Source organism: Mobula birostris, chromosome 25, assembly GCF_030028105.1.
Source record: "Mobula birostris isolate sMobBir1 chromosome 25, sMobBir1.hap1, whole genome shotgun sequence".
Lineage (NCBI taxonomy): Eukaryota > Metazoa > Chordata > Chondrichthyes > Myliobatiformes > Myliobatidae > Mobula > Mobula birostris.
Window position 1 is genome coordinate 60,357,205 of NC_092394.1, and position 18,807 is coordinate 60,376,011.

Below are 18,807 nucleotides of genomic sequence, written 5' to 3' on the forward strand. Positions count from 1 at the left end.
TACCAAGCACCATCTCTATCCAAACGCTTCGACCTCAGCTTTGGGCGCCAGCAGCAGGCAAAGTCGGGGATTTTGGGGCCTTCCCTCCGGAAGATTCTCGATCGCCCAGTAACAGCGGCAGCGAACCGGCATTTCAGAAATTTCTTCAGATGTTCCTCTGTGCTTTCAAGTCTGTCTCCATCAAATCAGAATTGTCCACGGCCCCTATTTAACAGATACAATATTTCACCGGAGAGCTGCGCGCGCTGCGTCGTGCTGCCATCTTCTCCTCCCGCCTAATTCATCATTGCTAATCCATTTTTTCCCTCAGCCCCAATTTCTTGCCTTCTCCCTGTATCCCTTTATGCCCCAACTAATCAAGAATCTATCAACCTCTCCCTTCAATACACCCAATGACTTGTCCTCCACATCCGCCTGTGGCAACAAGTTCCACAGATTCACCACTCTCTGGCTAAAGAAATTCCCCCTCATCCCCATTCAGAATGGATGTCCCTCTATCTGAGACTGTGTCCTCTGGTCTTAGATGCTCCCAACATAGGAAACATCCTTCATCAGGTCTCGGCCCGAGATGCCGACAGTTAAATCTTTTCCATAGATGCAGCCTAGCCGGCTGAGTTTCTCCAGCATTTTGTGTGTTGGTTTGCATTTCCAGCATCTGCAGGTTTTCTCATGTATAGGATACATCCTCTCTACATTCACTCTATTGAGGCCTTTCAACATTTGATAGGTTTCAGACAGATAGGTTCCTTTATTCTTCTGGATTATAGCAAGTACAGAACCAGAGCCATCAAGCACTCCTCATACAATAAGCCTTTCAAATCCCAGAGTTATTTTCATGAACTTCCTTTGAATCCTCTCCAGTTTCAGCTCACTCTTTCTTAGCTAAGGGGCCTAAAACTGCTCACAATACTCCAAACAAGGCCTCACCAGTGCGTTAAAAAAACCTCAACATTACATCTGTGCTTTTATATCTTGAATGCTAACATTGCGTTTGCCTTCCACACCACCAACTTAACCTGCAAGCTAACCTTTAGGAATCATGCACAGGGACTCCCAGGTCAATTTGCACCTCTGATTTATGAATTCTCTGTCCATTGAGAGAATAGTCTAGGCTTTTATTTCTTCTGTCTAAGTGCATGACCATACACTTTCCAACATTGTATTCCATCTGCCACTTCCTTGCTCTTTCTCCAAATCTTTCTCTACGACACTACATTGATTGGCCTAATCTCAAACAATAACAAGGTGGCCTGCAGGGAAGAAGTCATCTTTCTGATACAGTGGTGTCAAGAAAACTATCTCAGATTTGCCTGCTGGTCGCTGATGGAGTAACAGCTCTCTGCTGGTGCTCCCAACTTACTTACTTTTGTTCCCAACCTTTTAAAATGCTACTGTTAGATAGGTTATTATATTACTATGACTACCAAAGCAGCTTTGGAAGCTATTCAAAAGCATACTGAGGAATTTCAACAATTCAGAAAAGAAGCGTCGGCTGATTCGCAATAAATCAGCACTGAAATTAAACAAATAGGTATGAAATTAGACGATATTCAGGCAACTGTAACCGAGCTTGATAAGAAGATAAAGGAACACCAAGAGGTTATTACTATACTGGACGAGAGAATAGATGATTTGCAAAAGCTATATGAAAAACAATCCAAGTCCAACGAAATACTGAGACAGAAGATTATTGATTTGGAAAACAGAAGTAGGAGGAACAACTTATGAATCTTGGGACTTAAAGAGCAAACGGAAGGAGAATTCCTAAAGAATTCTTTGCAAATCTTCTGATGGAATTATTCCCTGATATTACGAAGTCTCTGCCTTTGATTGATCGTGCTCACAGATCGCCTATCTACGGATCAACTTCAAAATCAAAACCAAGATCAGTCATTATATGTTTCCATGAATTTCAAATAAAGGACCGTCTGATTCATGATGCCCGTGGAAAAGGTATGATTGACTACCAAGGTCAGAAGATTCGATTTGTTGAAGATTTTTCATCAGAAGTTATGGCAGAACGTGTTAAGTTTAAAAAAGTTATGGTGGAGCTTTACAGCCAAAATTTTAAGCCTTCTCTTCATTTTCCAGCTCGACTGAGAATCACAATGGAAGATGGATCACTTAAATGATTTTGTACGAAGGAGCAGGCGCAAGAATTTTTAGACCAAGAAAAAATGACTGTATATATATATATATTGAATAGATTAATAATCTTGCAAAAACAGAAATACTATATATTATTAAAAAATGACTGCTTAATATTTTTCAGTATGAATAATTGCTCTTTCTGTTTGATAAACCTGTTTTTTTACTGTATATTTAGTCTTGGTTGGAACAGTAAATAACTTTGAATTTTTTGGAGTGGTTCCAACAGGCTTTCTAAGGGGATGTTTTCAGTGGGGGTAGATAGCGATTGTTCTTTGACTGATTTTCTCCCTTTGGGAGGAGGGAGGGGGATGGGGATGGGGAGTTCTTTTTTCTTGAAGCTGATTTGGGAATCCAGTCAATTCTGTTGCTTAGCTAATATATCTCAAGGTATATTATTTGGGTTTAATATACATTTCTTTGATTGCTACTTTAACCTTTCTTATAACCAGTTTTAAAATGGATGAAAGTATTAATTTACTTAGTTTTAACGTGAAAAGGCTAAATCACCCTGTGAAAAGAAATAAGATTTTTGCCTATATTAAAAAACTTAAGGTACCAATTGTTTTTCTTCAAGAAACCCATGTACATAAGTGCGACAATTCACGCCTTTTTAATCGATGGAGAGGGTCTCATTTCCATTCCTCGTTTTAGGCCAAAGGCAGAGCGGTTTCGATTCTTATAGATAATAAAGTTTCCTTTGTTCAACATAAGGTAATTTCTGATACTAATGGGCATTCTGTTATAGTATCAGGGAAACTAAATAACAAACTAACGGTATTTGCCAATGTGTATGCTCCAAATATAGATGACCCAGGTTTCTTTGAGCGTTTTTTTTATTTTTGCCAGATCTAAGTCTGTACGCATTGGTGATGGGTGGAGACTTTAATTGTTGCTTAAATCCAGCTTTAGATCATTCATCTTCTAAACCAATGATACTAAATAAATCAGCCGTGTTTATTAAATCTTTTTAAATGAAATGTGGTATTGTTGACGCTTGGCATTTTTTTCATCCAGTAGACAAGGAATATTCGTTTTTCTCTCACGTCCATCATACATATTCCAGGATTGATTTTTTTTTTAATTGATTATTTTTTTTAAACCTAGCACATTTATTTTTTAACATAGTCCCCTCCTACATGTACACACTTAGTCCAGCGGTCGTGGAGCATACGGATCCCTTTTTTGTAGAAGTGGTCCACTGCAGAGGTGATTGATAAGTTTGTGGCCTAAGGCAGACGGAGATGAGTTATTAACTTCAAACTTTCTGCATAATTACTCAAAGAGTTCAACTGCACGTGCATGTAATGAGAGTGTCTTGGACCTCCAGGTGGTCCACAGCAGGGGTGATTGATAAGTTTGTGGCCTTAGGAGATAAGTTATACAGCTCTTGTTACATGCACGTGCAGTTCAACTTTGAGTGAAAACGCAGAAAGTCTGAAGTTAATAACTCATCTCCTGCCACCTTAGGCCATGAACTTATCAATCACTCCTGCTGTGGACCACTTTCTGGAGGTGCGAGACACTGATTTCTACAAAGAAGGGATCAGTATGCTCCACGACCACTGGGCTAAGTGTGTAAATGTAGGAGAAATAAATGTGCTAGGTTTTCTAAAATTGACTCCTTCTACCTTAAGCCACAAACTTATCAAACACCCATCGTACACCTCACAATTTGAGGAAAGTTTGGTTCTTTATCAGAATCAGATTTAATATCACCAGCATATGTCATGAAATTTATTAACTGTACAGCAGCAGTACAATGAAGTACATGATAAATAAGTATAGAGAAAAAAATGCAATACAGTAAATACATGTATATATTTACATCTATTAAATAGTTAAGTTAAAATAGGTAGTGCAAAACAAAATTGAAATAAAAAAGTAGTGAGGTAGTGTTCATGGGTTAAATGTACATTTAGAAACTGGATGGCAGATGGGTAGAAGCTGTTCCTGAATCACTGAGTGTGTGCCTTCAGGCTTCTGTATCTCCTTCCAGATGGTAACAATGAGAAGAGGGCATGTCCTGGGTCATGGAGGTCATTAATGATGGATACCTGCTTCCTAAGGCACCGCTCCTTGAAGATATCTTGCATACTATGGAGGCAAGTATGCATGATGGAGCTGACTAATTTTGCAAATTTCTGCATCTTACTTTGATCTTGTGCAGTTCCCCACACCAATACCAGAACAGTGCTGCAGCCAATCAGAATGTTCTCCATGGTACATTTGTAGAAGTTTGAGTGTGTTAGTTGACAAACCAAATCTCTTCAAACTCCTAATGAAATATAACTGCTGATTGCCTTCTTTATAGCTTCATCAATATGTTGCGTTAAGGTTAGGTCCTCAGAGATACTCTCACCCAAGAACTTGGAATTTATTTTATCAAAAACCATTACCATTGTGCACATAAAATGTATTTACTACAAGGAAGACATCTCTACAATCTGTCATCTTTGTTTCAGTAGACAAAGTCTTCACCAATATCCAGAAACTTATTACATTTACTCTCATTTGCCTTTACCAGGGACACATAGCTACCCCCAGATTAAGACATTCCTGCATCTCTTTGACGTGACGCAAATTAAATTGTTTGACATGATACAGACACAACCCAGCACAATGTCACACTAAACCTAAGGCCATATTGAAAGGACAAAAGTGCTTTTAAAAAATAAATATACGCCACAGAATTCATAACCAAGTGTACTTGCAGATGATACTATGACACTTTACCAAGCAACATTTTGAGACGCCTTTTACATTTTTAAAAAATCCAATATAAATATTTCTCTGAAGAATAAACTTTTAAAACATAATATCTGTTAAGGTATATAGCAAATATTAATTTCACCAGCAACCAATTTTCAGATTTGAATGTGAATTGTAGGTTGGATTTAAAATGCAGCTTAAGACAATTAGATTTCAGAAGCCTGTATGTGGTCGAGGGTCAGTGGAGATTAATATTCGTTTTGAATGATTGGAGTGCGGGTGCGAAGAAGGTGTGTGAAAGCCATACAGTGGCATGAAAAAGTTTGGGCACCCCTTGTCAAAATTTCTGTTACTGTGAACAGCTAAGCGAGTAAAAGATGAACTGATTTCCAAAAGGCATGAAAGTAAAGATGACATATTTCTTTAATATTTTAAGTAAGAAAACTTTTTTATTTCCATCTTTTACAGTTTCAAAATAACAAAAAAGGAAAAGGGCCAGAAGCAAAAGTTTGGGCACCCTGCATGGCAGTACTCAGTAACACCCTCTTTGGCAAGTATCACAGCTTGTAAATGCTTTTTGTAGCCAGCTAAGAGTCTTTCAATTCTTGTTTGGGAGTTCTTGCCCATTCTTCCTTGCAAAAGGCTTCTAGTTCTGTGAGATTCTTGGGCCGTCTTGCATGCACTGCTCTTTTGAGCTCTTTGCTCATTAAGGCCAAAAAGTTATATTTTAACTTGATCAGTTCACAGGACTTGTTTCCAAAATGCATCAGGCTTGTTTAGATGTTCCTTTGAACCTTTTGAATAGAACTTTTTGGCCATAATGAGCAAAGGTATGTTTGGAGAAAAAAGGGTGCAGAATTTCATGAAAAGAACCCCTCTCCAACTGTTAAGCATGGGGGTGGATCGATCATGCTTTGGGTTTGTGTTGCAGCCAGTGGCACAGGGAACATTTACTGGTAGAGGAAAGAATGAATTCAATTAACTACCAGCAAATTCTGGAGGCAAACATCACACCGTCTGTAAGAACAGCCGAAGATGAAAAGGGGATGGCTTCTACAACAGGATAATGAACCTAAACACACCTCAAAATCCACAATGGACTATCTCAAGAGGCGCAAGCTGAAGGTTTTGCCATGGCCCTCACAATCCCCTGACCTAAAGATCATCGAGGATCTGTGGATAGACCTCAAAAGAGCAGCTCATGCAAGACGGCCCAAGAATCTCTCAGAACTAGAAGCCTTTTGCAAGGAAGAATGGGTGAAAATCCCCCAAACAAGAATTGAAAGACTCTTAGCTAGCTACAAAAAGCATTTACAAGCTGTGATACTTGCCAAAGGGGGTGTTACTAAGTACTGCCATGCAGGGTGCCCAAACTTTTGCTTCGGGCCCTTTTCCTTTTTTGTTATTTTGAAACTGTAAAAGATGGAAATGAAAAAGGTTTCTTGCTTAAGATATTAAAGAAATGTGTCATCTTTAACTTTATGCCTTTTGGAAATCAGTTCATCTTTTATTCGCTTAGCTATTCACGGTAACAAAAATTTTGACCGGGGTGCCCAAACTTTGCATGCCACTGTATGTAATTTAAAGAAAGCATTGTGGACACATTGTAACTATAGAATTGTCCTGCTGTTACCTTTGATCTTTAGCATATAAAACTGTCACGTACTATTGGTCGAGAGGCCTCTTTTTCCAAGATTGTCTCAATATGATGCCTGCTGCTCGTTTTTTTGAATAAAACACTTCTATATCCACTAGCTTCAGTATCTCTCCAGTGACTTTGTTCACGTCGCAATATCCATGCCTTACCTGCTTGATCAGCATGTAGGTCTCCGACATGATTTTCTCAATCTTCCCAAGATCAACAGTCATAACCTTTTGACCTTGCTGCCAGACTCTGTATGCATCCAGCAGTAGAGTTTTCCCAGATTCAGTGTCATCTATCAGTTTTCTCTTCCTGCCCATTTTTCTGACCAGTTGGTTGGCCACAATGTATGACCCTGTTGATCCTTGCTGTTTTGAACTGATACTCAGCTCCTCCAAAGAAAGTTCAGCAGGTTTGCATTCAGAGCCCTTCCCCTCAGTGAGGCCAACAGTTTTGTTGTGGTCTGTATCCGAACTACCAGGAGGCTTGAATGAAAACTCCAATTTTCCTTGTGCAGCAGAGCTATCAAGTTCCATTGGTTCACCTGTGCCAGTGTATGGTTTACTGAGCTCACCCAGAACTGCTTCCACTTGTTCCATCTCCACGCATTTGGGAGTTTGGTCCCTTGGAATATCCTTTACTCCATTTTCTGTATTTTTTAAAGGCCCCTCAGTGATGGTGGGCTTTTTTGCCACATCACCTTTGTGCTCCTCAGCATTTGGCTTGTTTGAAACATCCGATGTCATTTCCCCCATTGGAGGAATTATTGATTTTGGAACCTGATCTTCGGATACCTAAGTAATGAGATGGAAAAATGTTGGAGCATTCATTACACAAACCCATTTAATAGTGGTTTACTTTGACACTTATTTCAAAGCAAATGTCCCCATGCCTTCTCCATTGATTCACATCCACCTAATTCTTTTTAACCTGTGGATATCCACAGTGCTGCAGTGCATAGGTTAGAAAAGGACTCGACTCTCATTACCTTCTTGTTTCATTAGATAGCCTTACAGAAGACCCTTCATCTCATTTACCCACAACTATCAGGGGCAATGGTATTCCTGGTGTGAGAACTTGTAACCTGTGCTGTCACAAACCTAGACTTCAGTCTCCCTCACCAGAAGTGCCACAATATTACTTTGAGTAGCTTGGAAAGTAACACAAAACATAAACATAGCTTACAAGCCAAAAAATTCAGATCCCTAGAAACACGTGTATGATATCTGCACCGTTCCCAACATTTCTATCCCAACACCGGTCAGCATTTCTAGAGGCAGTACTTTAACCAGATGCAAAAGAAAATCAAAGAATTCCATTCACTGAATATCTTAAATAAGAGCAGAAAATGCTGGAAACACTCAGCAATTTGGACAACATTTGTGAAGTTTTCCACCAATGCTGTCTGACCTACTGAGAGATTCTCACATTTCCTGCTTTTGTTTCAGTCGTAAAAAAGCAGGCTAGGCAATTTTATACACTGTCCAATACAAAAAAGACACATAGAAAAATTCTTGACAATTAACTATGTAATAATTCATAGCATTACCCCAGATAATTTCTTTAAGTTGTCCTCAAGCACTTTTACTGTCAATATTAATGCCCGCTTGGCAAGCACTTGACGATCCACATCACGTAAATATTTTCTGTGGAGAAGACCAGAGGGAAATCCATAAGAGCAGACCTTTATACATTGATTAATGGAGCCACACAAATTTGTATTGTATGTGAGTCACCTCTTCAATGGCAGCTGAAGCTAAATCTCAATCGACTCTAAAAAAGGAACAGTCACATTTCTCATCTCAGTGTTTGTAAATACTTCGAATTTCATTTGCGCATTAAGTCCCAGCTCTAAGTGCAATGGTGGATTTCAAAGCAAGTTAGAACAGCTTCACCACACTGACTCAAAGACTAGCTTGTATAGGACAGCATATTTAGTGAGTTGTAGCGACATTTTGAATTTTTGGAGGAAACTGAAACCCAGCAAATAAAAAAAGATGTGGAAGTTTCATAGCTTTCCAATTTTCATTCATGCCTGTACTCTGTGACCTATATCATTTTCTTACATTCAAACCTCTCTACCTTGCCCCTCCCTATTTCTGGAATATCCAACTAGTCAAGTACTCTGGTCTCTTGGTCAGCTTCCCTCTTCTCTGTACTCCCGTTGGTAATCAGACTTTCCCCTATTGATGTGGAAGCAATGGAAATGGTACAGAGGAGTTTTACCAGGATGCTGCCTGGTTTAGAGAGTATGCATTATGATCAGATCTTAAGGGAGCTAGGGCTTTACTCTTTGGAAAGAAGAAGGATGAGAGGAGACATGATAGAGGTATACAAGATATTAAGAGGAACCCACAGTGGATAGCCAGCGCCTCTTCCCCAGGTCACCACTGCTCAATACAAGAGGACATGGCTTTAAGGTAAAGGGTGGGAAGTTCAAGGGGGATATTAGGAATATTGAGGAATATAGGGAAGCAAGAAAGGAGCTTAAGAAGGGACTGAGAAGAGCAAGAAGGGGGCATGAGAAGGCCTTGGCAAGTAGGGTAAAGGAAAACCCCAAGGCATTCTTCAATTATGTGAAGAACAAAAGGATGACAGGAGTGAAGGTAGGACCGATTAGAGATAAAGGTGGAAAGATGTGCCTGGAGGCTGTGGAAGTGAGCGAGGTCCTCAATGAATATTTCTCCTCGGTATTAACCAATGAGAGGGAACTTGATGACGGTGATGACAATATGAGTGAGGTTGATGCTCTGGAGCATGTTGATATTAAGGGAGAGGAGGTGTTGGTTGTTAAAATACATCAGGACGGATAAGTCCTCGGGCCTGACGGAATATTCCCCAGGCTGCTCCACGAGGCGAGGGAAGAGATTGCTGAGCCGCTGGCTGGGATCTTTATGTCCTTGTTGTCCATGGGAATGGTACCGGAGGATTGGAGGGAGACGAATGTTGTCCCCTAGTTCAAAAAAGGTAGTAGGGATAGTCCGGGTAATTATAGACCAGTGAGCCTTATGTCTGTGGTGGGAAATCTGTTGGAAAAGATTTTTAGAGATAGGATCTATGGACATTTAGAGAATCATGGTCTGATCAGGGACAGTCAGCATGGCTTTGTGAAGGGCAGATCGTGTCTAACAAGCCTAATAGAGTTCTTTGAGGAGGTGACCAGGCATATAGATGAGGGTAGTGCAGTGGATGTGATCTACATGGATTTTAGTAAGGCTTTGACAATGTTCCACACGGTAGGCTTATTCAGAAAGTCAGAAGGCATGGGATCCAGGGAAGTTTGGCCAGGTGGATTCAGAATTGGCTTGCCTGCAGAAGGCACAGGGTCGTGGTGGAGGGAGTACATTCAGATTGGAGGGTTGTGACTAGTGGTGTCCCACAAGGATCTGTTCTGGGACCTCTACTTTTCGTGATTTTTATTAATGACCTGGATGTGGGGGTAGAAGGGTGGGTTGGCAAGTTTGCAGACGACACAAAGGTTGGTGGTGTTGTAGATAGTGTAGAGGATTGTCAAAGATTGCAGAGAGACATTGATAGGATGCAGAAGTGGGTTGAGAAGTGGCAGATGGAGTTCAACCCAGAGAAGTGTGAGGTGGTACACTTTGGAAGGACAAACTCCAAGGCACAGTACAAAGTAAATGGCAGGATACTTGGTAGTGTGGAGGAGCAGAGGGATCTGGGGGTACATGTCCACAGATCCCTGAAAGTTGCCTCACAGGTAGATAGGGTAGTTAAGAAAGCTTATGGGGTGTTAGCTTTCATAAGTCGAGGGGTAGAGTTTAAGAGTTGCGATGTAATGATGCAGCTCTATAAAACTCTGGTTAGGCTACACTTGGAGTACTGTGTCCAGTTCTGGTCGCCTCACTATAGGAAGGATGTGGAAGCATTGGAAAGGGTAGAGGAGATTTACCAGGATGCTGCCTGGTTTAGAGAGTATGGATTATAATCAGAGATTAAGGGAGCTAGGGCTTTACTCTTTGGAGAGAAGGAGGATGAGAGGAGACGTGATAGAGGTGTACAAGATAATAAGAGGAATAGATAGAGTGGATAGCCAGCGCCTCTTCCCCAGGGCACCACTGCTCAATACAAGAGGACATGGCTTTAAGGTAAGGGGTGGGAAGTTCAAGGGGGATATTAAAGAAAAGTTTTTTACTCAGAGAGTGGTTGGTGCGTGGAATGCACTGTCTGAGTCAGTGGTGGAGGCAGATACATTAGTGAAGTTTAAGAGACTACTAGACAGGTACATGGAGGAATTTAAGGTGGGGGGTTATATGGGAGGCAGGGTTTGAGGGTCGGCACAACATTGTAGGCCGAAGAGCCTGTACTGTTCTATATTCTATGTTCTATAAATCCCCAAGGTCTGAAATTATATCCTGGATGTTCTCCAAACCCTCCCTCTACCATTCACACCAAGCTTTTAACCAATGACTGAAGTAGCACAGTGACTATACTTGTGCAGTCCATTGACATTGATTACAAGTGTTGCATAACCCCATCAAGTTCAATGGCAATCTATAATCTGCTGGCCAATGTGACCAACCTCTAACTCTCAAGTCACAAGAGTTTGTTAGGCACAGCTGCCCCATTTCTACCCAGCAAGTTAGTCAGTTCAAATGCCATTAAGAAAAGGTAATAGATGCATGACTTGCCCACAGCACATGAATGAATAAGAAGAAATTCATACCCCAAGGGAAATAGTTCTGAGATCAAAGTTCTCCTGCATTATGTCTATAGTACTTCAGCGCAAGAACATATTTTTAAATAACTTCAGATCAAATTTGAATAAAATGCTCTGTTTTTAATGTCTGGTTTGGAACACCAATGCCCTTCAATGAAAAATCCTAGAAAAAGTTGTGGGTAAGGCCCAGTCCATCATGGGTAAAACCCTCCTCACCATAGAGCACATCTACACAGGACGTTGTTACAGGAAAGCAGCAACCTTATCAAGGACCTCTACCACCCAGGCTATGCCCTCTTCTCACTGCTGCCACCAGGAAGGTGGTACAAGAGCTTCAGGACTCACACCACCAGATTCAGGAATAGTTGTTACTCCACAATCATCAGACTCCTAAAGCAGAGGAAATAACTTCACTTGACTACACTTGCACAGTGTACACTACACAGTGAATAGACCATCACTGAACTATTCCCAGTACCTATGGACTCACTTTCAAGGCCTCTTTATCTCATGTTCTTTGTATTTATCGGAGATTTATTTATTATTTTTTTCTTTCCTTTTTGTATTTGCACAGTTTGTTGCCTTTTGCAAACTGGTTTGTCCACCCTGTTGGTGCGGTCTTTCATTGATTCTATTATGGTTATTCGATTTATTGAGTATGCCCACAAGAAAATGAATCTCAGGGTTGTATATAGTGACATACAGTACATGTATCTAGAAATAAAATTGCCTTTAACTTTTGAACTTTGAAAGAAATGTGACAAGTATAGCAATAATGGTAAGCAACAAAGAAAGGATGTAGTTTTCAAAGAGAACTTTTGCTGTATGGTATTAATTTGGGCACCTGCCAATGGAGGTTACAAACCATGAAACAGCCAACCAAAGGTGTACTGGGTAAAGAAGATAAGGCAGCTACCATACAAAGCTGTCTTTAGATGGTTCTAATGTAGTTAAACTTATCACTGAAAACAATAATCTGTAAATGTAAACTCTTTCAAATATATTTATCCTTGCACAATGTGGGACTCCAAAAAAAAACTCAAGCAGGTTCTTTAATGTAGGCTAATTGAATCTGCCTCCTGACTACAATGGAAAAGAACATGACATCCTTGTCAAAATCACAGACACAACATATGCTTTTTCCCAAAACAATCAGTGCCAGGAAATGTTCCTACTTTAAACAATAGCTAATTCTTACCAAATGGAGGCTGCCCAGATAAGAAATATATATATTTCAATCTGTTAATACATATTTTTTGACCAGTTGCCTTAAGAGAATTATAATAGGCTTTGGAAGCTTATCCATTTAGAACTTGAATCTGCTCAGTGAAAAATCTGACTCCGCTCGAACACTCCTATGCCAATGCATGCAAGACTAATCTTAATTTAAAAGCAATTCTCACTTACATAAAGGTTAAGTACTGTAATCTTGCTGTCACAGTTAATTTGAAGCTATTTTCAGAGTTTATCTCATAAAATGTAATATTTTATATATATCTCATGGTATCTCACATTCTAACCCTTTCCTTTTCTGGCAAAAGGTTGTGGGGATTTTTTTGGCTTTCATGGCACCTACAGCAAAGTCTGGATCAGTCTTTCTGATTTTCTTGGAAGCTAGCCATCCTGGCAATGCCATCAATATTTACGAACCACCCTCTAGTTACATTGCAATTCATCTTTTGAAGGTGAATTATTCTTCAATGTCATATAATAGGAGTTTACTCAGCCAACAGTTAAAAGTCAAACTGGTTAATGTAGTTTGGAGGTCACAGGTACACCGGACTAGATAAGCAAAGGACACCACTGAACCAGTGGATTTTTATATAATTATTAATCAGCTTGATTATTATTTTTACTTAAATCATTTCACTGAAATCAGATTCTTTAAGTAACATAAATTTTAAAAATTTGGAGAAGTCTATTACACTGGACAACAAATTTTTTTGAAAATTTTGCTTCCTCATCTTTTTTTTTTGTTTATGGAAGACCAATTGAAGTTGAACACAAATATAATTTCAGACTACTTGTTTAACGTAGAAATTTGGAGAAACATGAAATTAACTTTTATTGAACATAATGTTTTTAAGTGCTGATGATTTTCGTTTGTACTCGGTGTCTGAAGCTTCTCGCTTAAGTGTCCAACAATGATCAGCCAGCACTGTTGGATCCTAGCTACCGATACCATTGCTCCATTTCCGCAATGAAACCTTTAGTCACTGACAGCATCAAGATTTGCAGGAAGAAGTCTAAATGGGAATGCAGAAAATGAATCTTTATATATTGCACTGTACAGTTTTGTATGCTTGAAGCATGATGTCAACCAGCTGCAGTGCACATAGTTTGGTACTCTATAGTTGCTAAAAAAAAAAAATTTTCAACATCCTTGGATACCGACCATGTGGTTTCCTCTGGTCTCACTGGAAGTTCTTCGAAGTGCCTGTCACTGATTACCCGTTTGATTGTGGTCCAACAAAAATGCCTTCATTAATCTTGGCATCTGTTATTCTGACTTGAATTATGAATTAAAATAACAAATATCAGCAATTTTTTTAAAAATAGTGCATTTTGGGGAAATTTCATGGCTATTTTCCTGATCAGCAGCCCAAAATCCATAAGATACCCCTAAAGTATTCAGGAAGCAAAATTTTTGTTGCCCAGTGTTATCAAAGTCATTTCACTGCCTGTATGTATTTCTTATGTATTTTACAAAATCTCCAGAAAATAGTACTTCTCGCTTGATACATGTTCAATCTATGAATTGTCTGCAGTTTTGTATAGTAGTAGCATTCCCATATTACCTCTAAGCATTGTATTAGTATAATGCAAACTAAAATATGATGCCACACCCACAAAACATGACTGTTGCCGAGAAGGAACTGAGTGATGTGGTTCTAGCAGAGGAGGTTTCCAGTAGAGTAAATCCATGATCTACATACAAGGGACATTTCAAGAATGTATAATATGAGCTTACAAAAGCTACTCGAACAATTATCCAAGTTAAAACCAAAAGCCTGGGCTCTGTTTTACCTGTCATCACTTTTCCCCACATCTAATATCTTGATACAAATAGATTTTGAATGCAGCAATAAAGGTCCTTCCACCTCCCCCCACCCCATCACCACCAGCTTTGGCTAGAAATTTCAAATGAGCTCACAAGTTTATGCTAAATTTACCAATCTTCCACAATTACCTGAAATGCATTACAACCAATGAGAGGAATACTGGATAAAAAGCTGCTGAAAACTCCTTGACTAAGTCCACCTGAAAGAAGAAAAGTCTACTATCTGAAGGACTTCATTCAGACAATATAATACTGCCTTATTTCTCCACCAGAGCATCAGCCTAAACCTCATGAGTAGATGAAGAAATTAATCTATATTCTTTTGATTTTCGGAAAACAAACCAGTTCTTAAGGAGGCTAGGGCAGTGGAGATAATGAGGGAGAATGAGGAGACACAGGTCTATGATGAGGGGTAGTTATTTAAAAATAAAATGCATAAGGACTTCTCACATTGTGGAATTTCCTACCTGAGTATTATGGAGGCCAGACCATTAGGGGTATTTAAAAAGGAAGTAGAACCATTTTTGAAAGATTAGGAAATTGAGGACAATGGGAACTTCAATAAAAGGAAACTGAATCTGTCGTAGATCAGCCAGTGACTGGCAGGATAGGCTTGGAGGGCCAAATGGCTTACTACTGCTTCCATTTTCTTATGTTCTTACATTCTGTGTTGACAAATGAAGAATATCCATTGATGTGGTACTAAACTACTGGTACGTGTAGAATTGAACTGTGTAGGTCAATACTTTCCGGAAAGGCAAGCACAAGCAAAAGTTAGAGAAGCCATAAAATGGGAATGAGCTTTATTATTACTAACACCATATGGGGCGTATGGGGTGTCAGGGAGGGGTAGCATCTCTGGTGGGGGAACATGTCACGTCCTTTTCAGGGCGGTTAGTCCACCTTTGGTCCCCACCTGGCACTCAGCTCTCACCTGTGGCTCCCCGTAACTGTTTGCATGCGACAGCGGCCACACCCCGGGCAACGGCTTCGACAAGCCGGCTAAACCAGGTGAGGGTAGCCGACGGGTCTCAAACCCTCGGTGAGATAGGGAGTTGTCTATCCCAGCATGTGAAGACAGACTCCGGTGGATTGAGTGGACGAGACCAATGGAAGGTCCAACGGTCAAGAAGGCGGTCTCTGCAAGCGTCATGGAACGTGTAGAGCAGGACAAGACACAGAAGACGTCCTGGTCATCCACTGCGCCTAGTCCCATCTCCAGCCGTCTAGACTCTGTCTTGCCACTGGATCCAGATGGGAATTGGGAAGAGAGAGTGAGGTTGACGCTGCGCAACTTTCCCTCACATCAAATCACGCGCTAGTCTCAACACCATCATTATGGTGTCGAGGTCCTCATCGACGTCAACGATGGACGAACAACTAACATCCTGGACACGGCGTGTGATAAATCACAGGGGGATGGAGTCATGGAGAGAAACTATAACAGCATCAGTGTTTATTCATTATATGGATACTCATTCTTAAACACTGATTAGTAAAATTTATATTTAAAACAAATCCCTATTTACGTTTGTATTCTAGCATGTAATCTAGCATGTATTCCAGTATGTAGGGGGTAAATACAACCATAGGTATCATGCTATGATATCGGAGTAGAAATTATTCAGCGATGATTCTTTTTCATATTGAACAAGTGAACTTTGTTTAATCTGTCTCTGAAACAGAAGGGAGAAAACAGTCAGAGTCCTCTGTATTTGATCTGTAGACAGCAATTTCTAAAATGCATGTATGCGATTCGTGTGAAACTGCACATGTCAAAAAAGGAAGATAGCAGTTCCAATACAGGTTAAAATGGCAATATCTGCTCGGCAGGCAACTCAAAACTGCACTACAATACGTAAGCAGACACTGCAGGAAATTATGAAGAGACTTCAATTATATAATAGCTATAGAGATTACTTACAGTAAGACACAGGGTGAAGACACTGGATTGCCACAATGTTCTTTCTTATCTGCAATTTAGGATTGAGTTCAAACCTGGTCTAGGTAGATGAAAATATTTTCTCTCACCTCTAATTTAGCGGTTAATGTGGAATAAATAAGTGAAAAACCTTTAAAGTAGAATAAATCTAAATAATCCTAAAGCAGTTCTTAGACAGCAAATGTTAACAACAATGTTGAAATTGAGCAGCTTGGACCTATGCTTAATGACATTAAGAACATGACCTTACTGAAACAAGATTTCGAGGGACTTAGGCAGGTTAGGGAGGAACCTAGCTTCAAAGTAAGAGCTCACTCATTTGAGATAGAGATGAGGATTTTTTTAAAATCTCACTGGGTGACGGATCTTTGGAATTCCTTAAGCATTGCGCAGGATGTTCAAGGTTATAAGGAAGAAAAAGTAAAATGGAGGAAATCCAACATCAGAATCACTAGTGGAATAATATTGAAGAGCCACAGAATTCACTCTGCTCCTGTCCTTTGTTCACATGTAGGCTGGTGTAGTACAAGCACTAAGATAAGTTGCTAAGTACAACAAAACAGAGATGCTTTAACAAGAATCAGGAAAATCAAAAAAATTATAGTAAAATCAGCAGATCTAGTGAAAAATAATGTTAACAAGAGTTTTAGCCTCCAAGACCTGAAGGTATATCTAAAATTTCATTTACTCTCAGTTAAGTTAGAAAGCAGGCAGCCTTGAAATTCATTTGCTCCCATTACAGCAGAGCAAAGTTCTGCCCTGGTGTTGTTTTAAAATGTTGTCTCAGATCCATCCTCAGTCACTATGTAGATGCAACAAGATAGGCCTTGCTACTTCTATCTAAAGCTTCCTATTTGAACAGAAGCTAGTCCTAAAACAGCCTCCAACTGAACCTACTTATGCCCACCGGAACTATAGTCATAGTCATACTTTATTGATCCCGGGGAAATTGGTTTCTATGCACTCTCCTCTAGCTGTGGCTGAACCAACGTTTTAATAGTTGTACCATAATCTCCCTACTCTTATATACCCTGTCTCAGCTAAACAGGTATCCTGTCTGCCTTCTCAACTATCTTATCTATTGTCCTGCTGCCTTGGATACATTCACCAAGGTTTCTCTGATCCTCAATATATTTTAGGATCTTATTGTTCACTGTGAATAACTTAGCCTATCGATCTGGCCAAAATGCGATATCTAGCAAGGACATTAGAAATGCTGATGTACAAAAATCCAGTGGAGCACAAGGTCATAGTACCTGGAAAATGCTCACACAAATGGACAGGGTAGTGAAGAAGGCATATGGTGCAATTGACTTTATAGGTTGAGGCACTGACTGTTGGGATGTCTTATTGCAGTTGTATAATACTGGTCAGGTCACTCGTCTGAGTGTTACTGGTACCATGTAACCCAGTACTACCTGTCGCATGGTCGGGTAGTCGGCAACTAAACCGGCTCCCCCACCAGGCTTGCCTGGTGAGGAGGGTGGCAAGACACCCTGCAGGACGAAAAACAAGACCTGTCAAAGGGCGGATGAACCCTCTGGTAGGGTCAACGGCCATCTAGCAAACACTGTCGTGAAGCGCGGAAAGGGCATCCCTTGTATTGAAGCTTGGTCTGGCCATTCACTGTGACAGAACATCTCCCAGCCGTCTTGAACCCCACCGTGCCGCTGGATCCGGGAGGGGATGTCGAGAGGGTGGGTCTGGACCCGTGCAACCCCCTACTCACCTAAAATCCATTCACGCACACGCTGTTCCTGAGGAGTGGGGTACCACCCCACTAACTGACTATGGGATGGATAGTCAGGGAGAGAGAGAAGTAACATTCAGTGTCCTGCATACATTTCTGGTCAACACAACAGGAAGAGGATGCAGTAATATTAAAAAGAGTGCTGAAGGGATTCACTAGGAAGTTGCCTAGAGTGGAGGACTTTAGTTACAAGGAGAGATTGGATAGGCTGGGTTTAATATCACAGGTAAACAGAAGGCTGAGAGGTGACCTTACACAGGTTTATAAGATGATGAGACATAGGGTAGATAGTCAGAGTCATTTGCCCGGGAATCTATAACTAAAATCGTATGTTCAAAAGTGAGAAGCTAAAAATTTTAAAGTGTATATTCAAAATATAATTATAGTATTTAAGGTACTTAGACAGGTACGTTGATAGGAAAGTAGTAGAAAGAGATGGGCTTTCTGTAGGGGGAAAAAGGATTAGCACATATAGCCATCACAGTCAGCATGAATGAAGTGGGCTGAAGGGCCTGTTTTTGTACTGTACGGTTCCATGACTATAAAGTCTACCTGCAATATTCTGCCCTTGTTACAAATTCATAAAACTGCCTTTCTAATTTTCAAGAGTATCATCAATTTTTATGTCACCTATGAACTTGCTGATCATATCTTCTACATTCATATCCAGACTCCTTGCCACTGATATCAGCGATAGCCTGCAATTACCTGACGTATCACTTCAGTCTCTCTAAGGAAAACAAAAGGTAACAAATGGCCAAGAGGGTTCACTTCTTTAGAAGTGTTACTACATTTTTGATGTTTAGAATCCAGAGCACCAGATTTAACTCTTTAAATATAGAGATTTTTTTCATTCCTAGTGCCGCATGTGCTA

At 40.1% G+C, this 18,807-nt stretch overlaps 1 protein-coding gene across 3 annotated transcripts in view; it reads right to left on the reverse strand.

Moving 5' to 3' along the window:
• Positions 1-18,807, reverse strand: part of cabin1 (calcineurin binding protein 1) — a 667,425-nt gene that overhangs the window by 189,276 nt on the left and 459,342 nt on the right. For all 3 annotated transcript variants that reach the window (XM_072243543.1, XM_072243541.1, XM_072243544.1), the window contains exons 30-31: positions 8,052-8,148; positions 6,667-7,296 (exon numbers count right to left, since the gene is read on the reverse strand). In XM_072243543.1, coding sequence (XP_072099644.1) covers positions 6,667-7,296; positions 8,052-8,148 — 727 coding nt within the window. The remainder of the gene's footprint in view (positions 1-6,666; positions 7,297-8,051; positions 8,149-18,807) is intronic.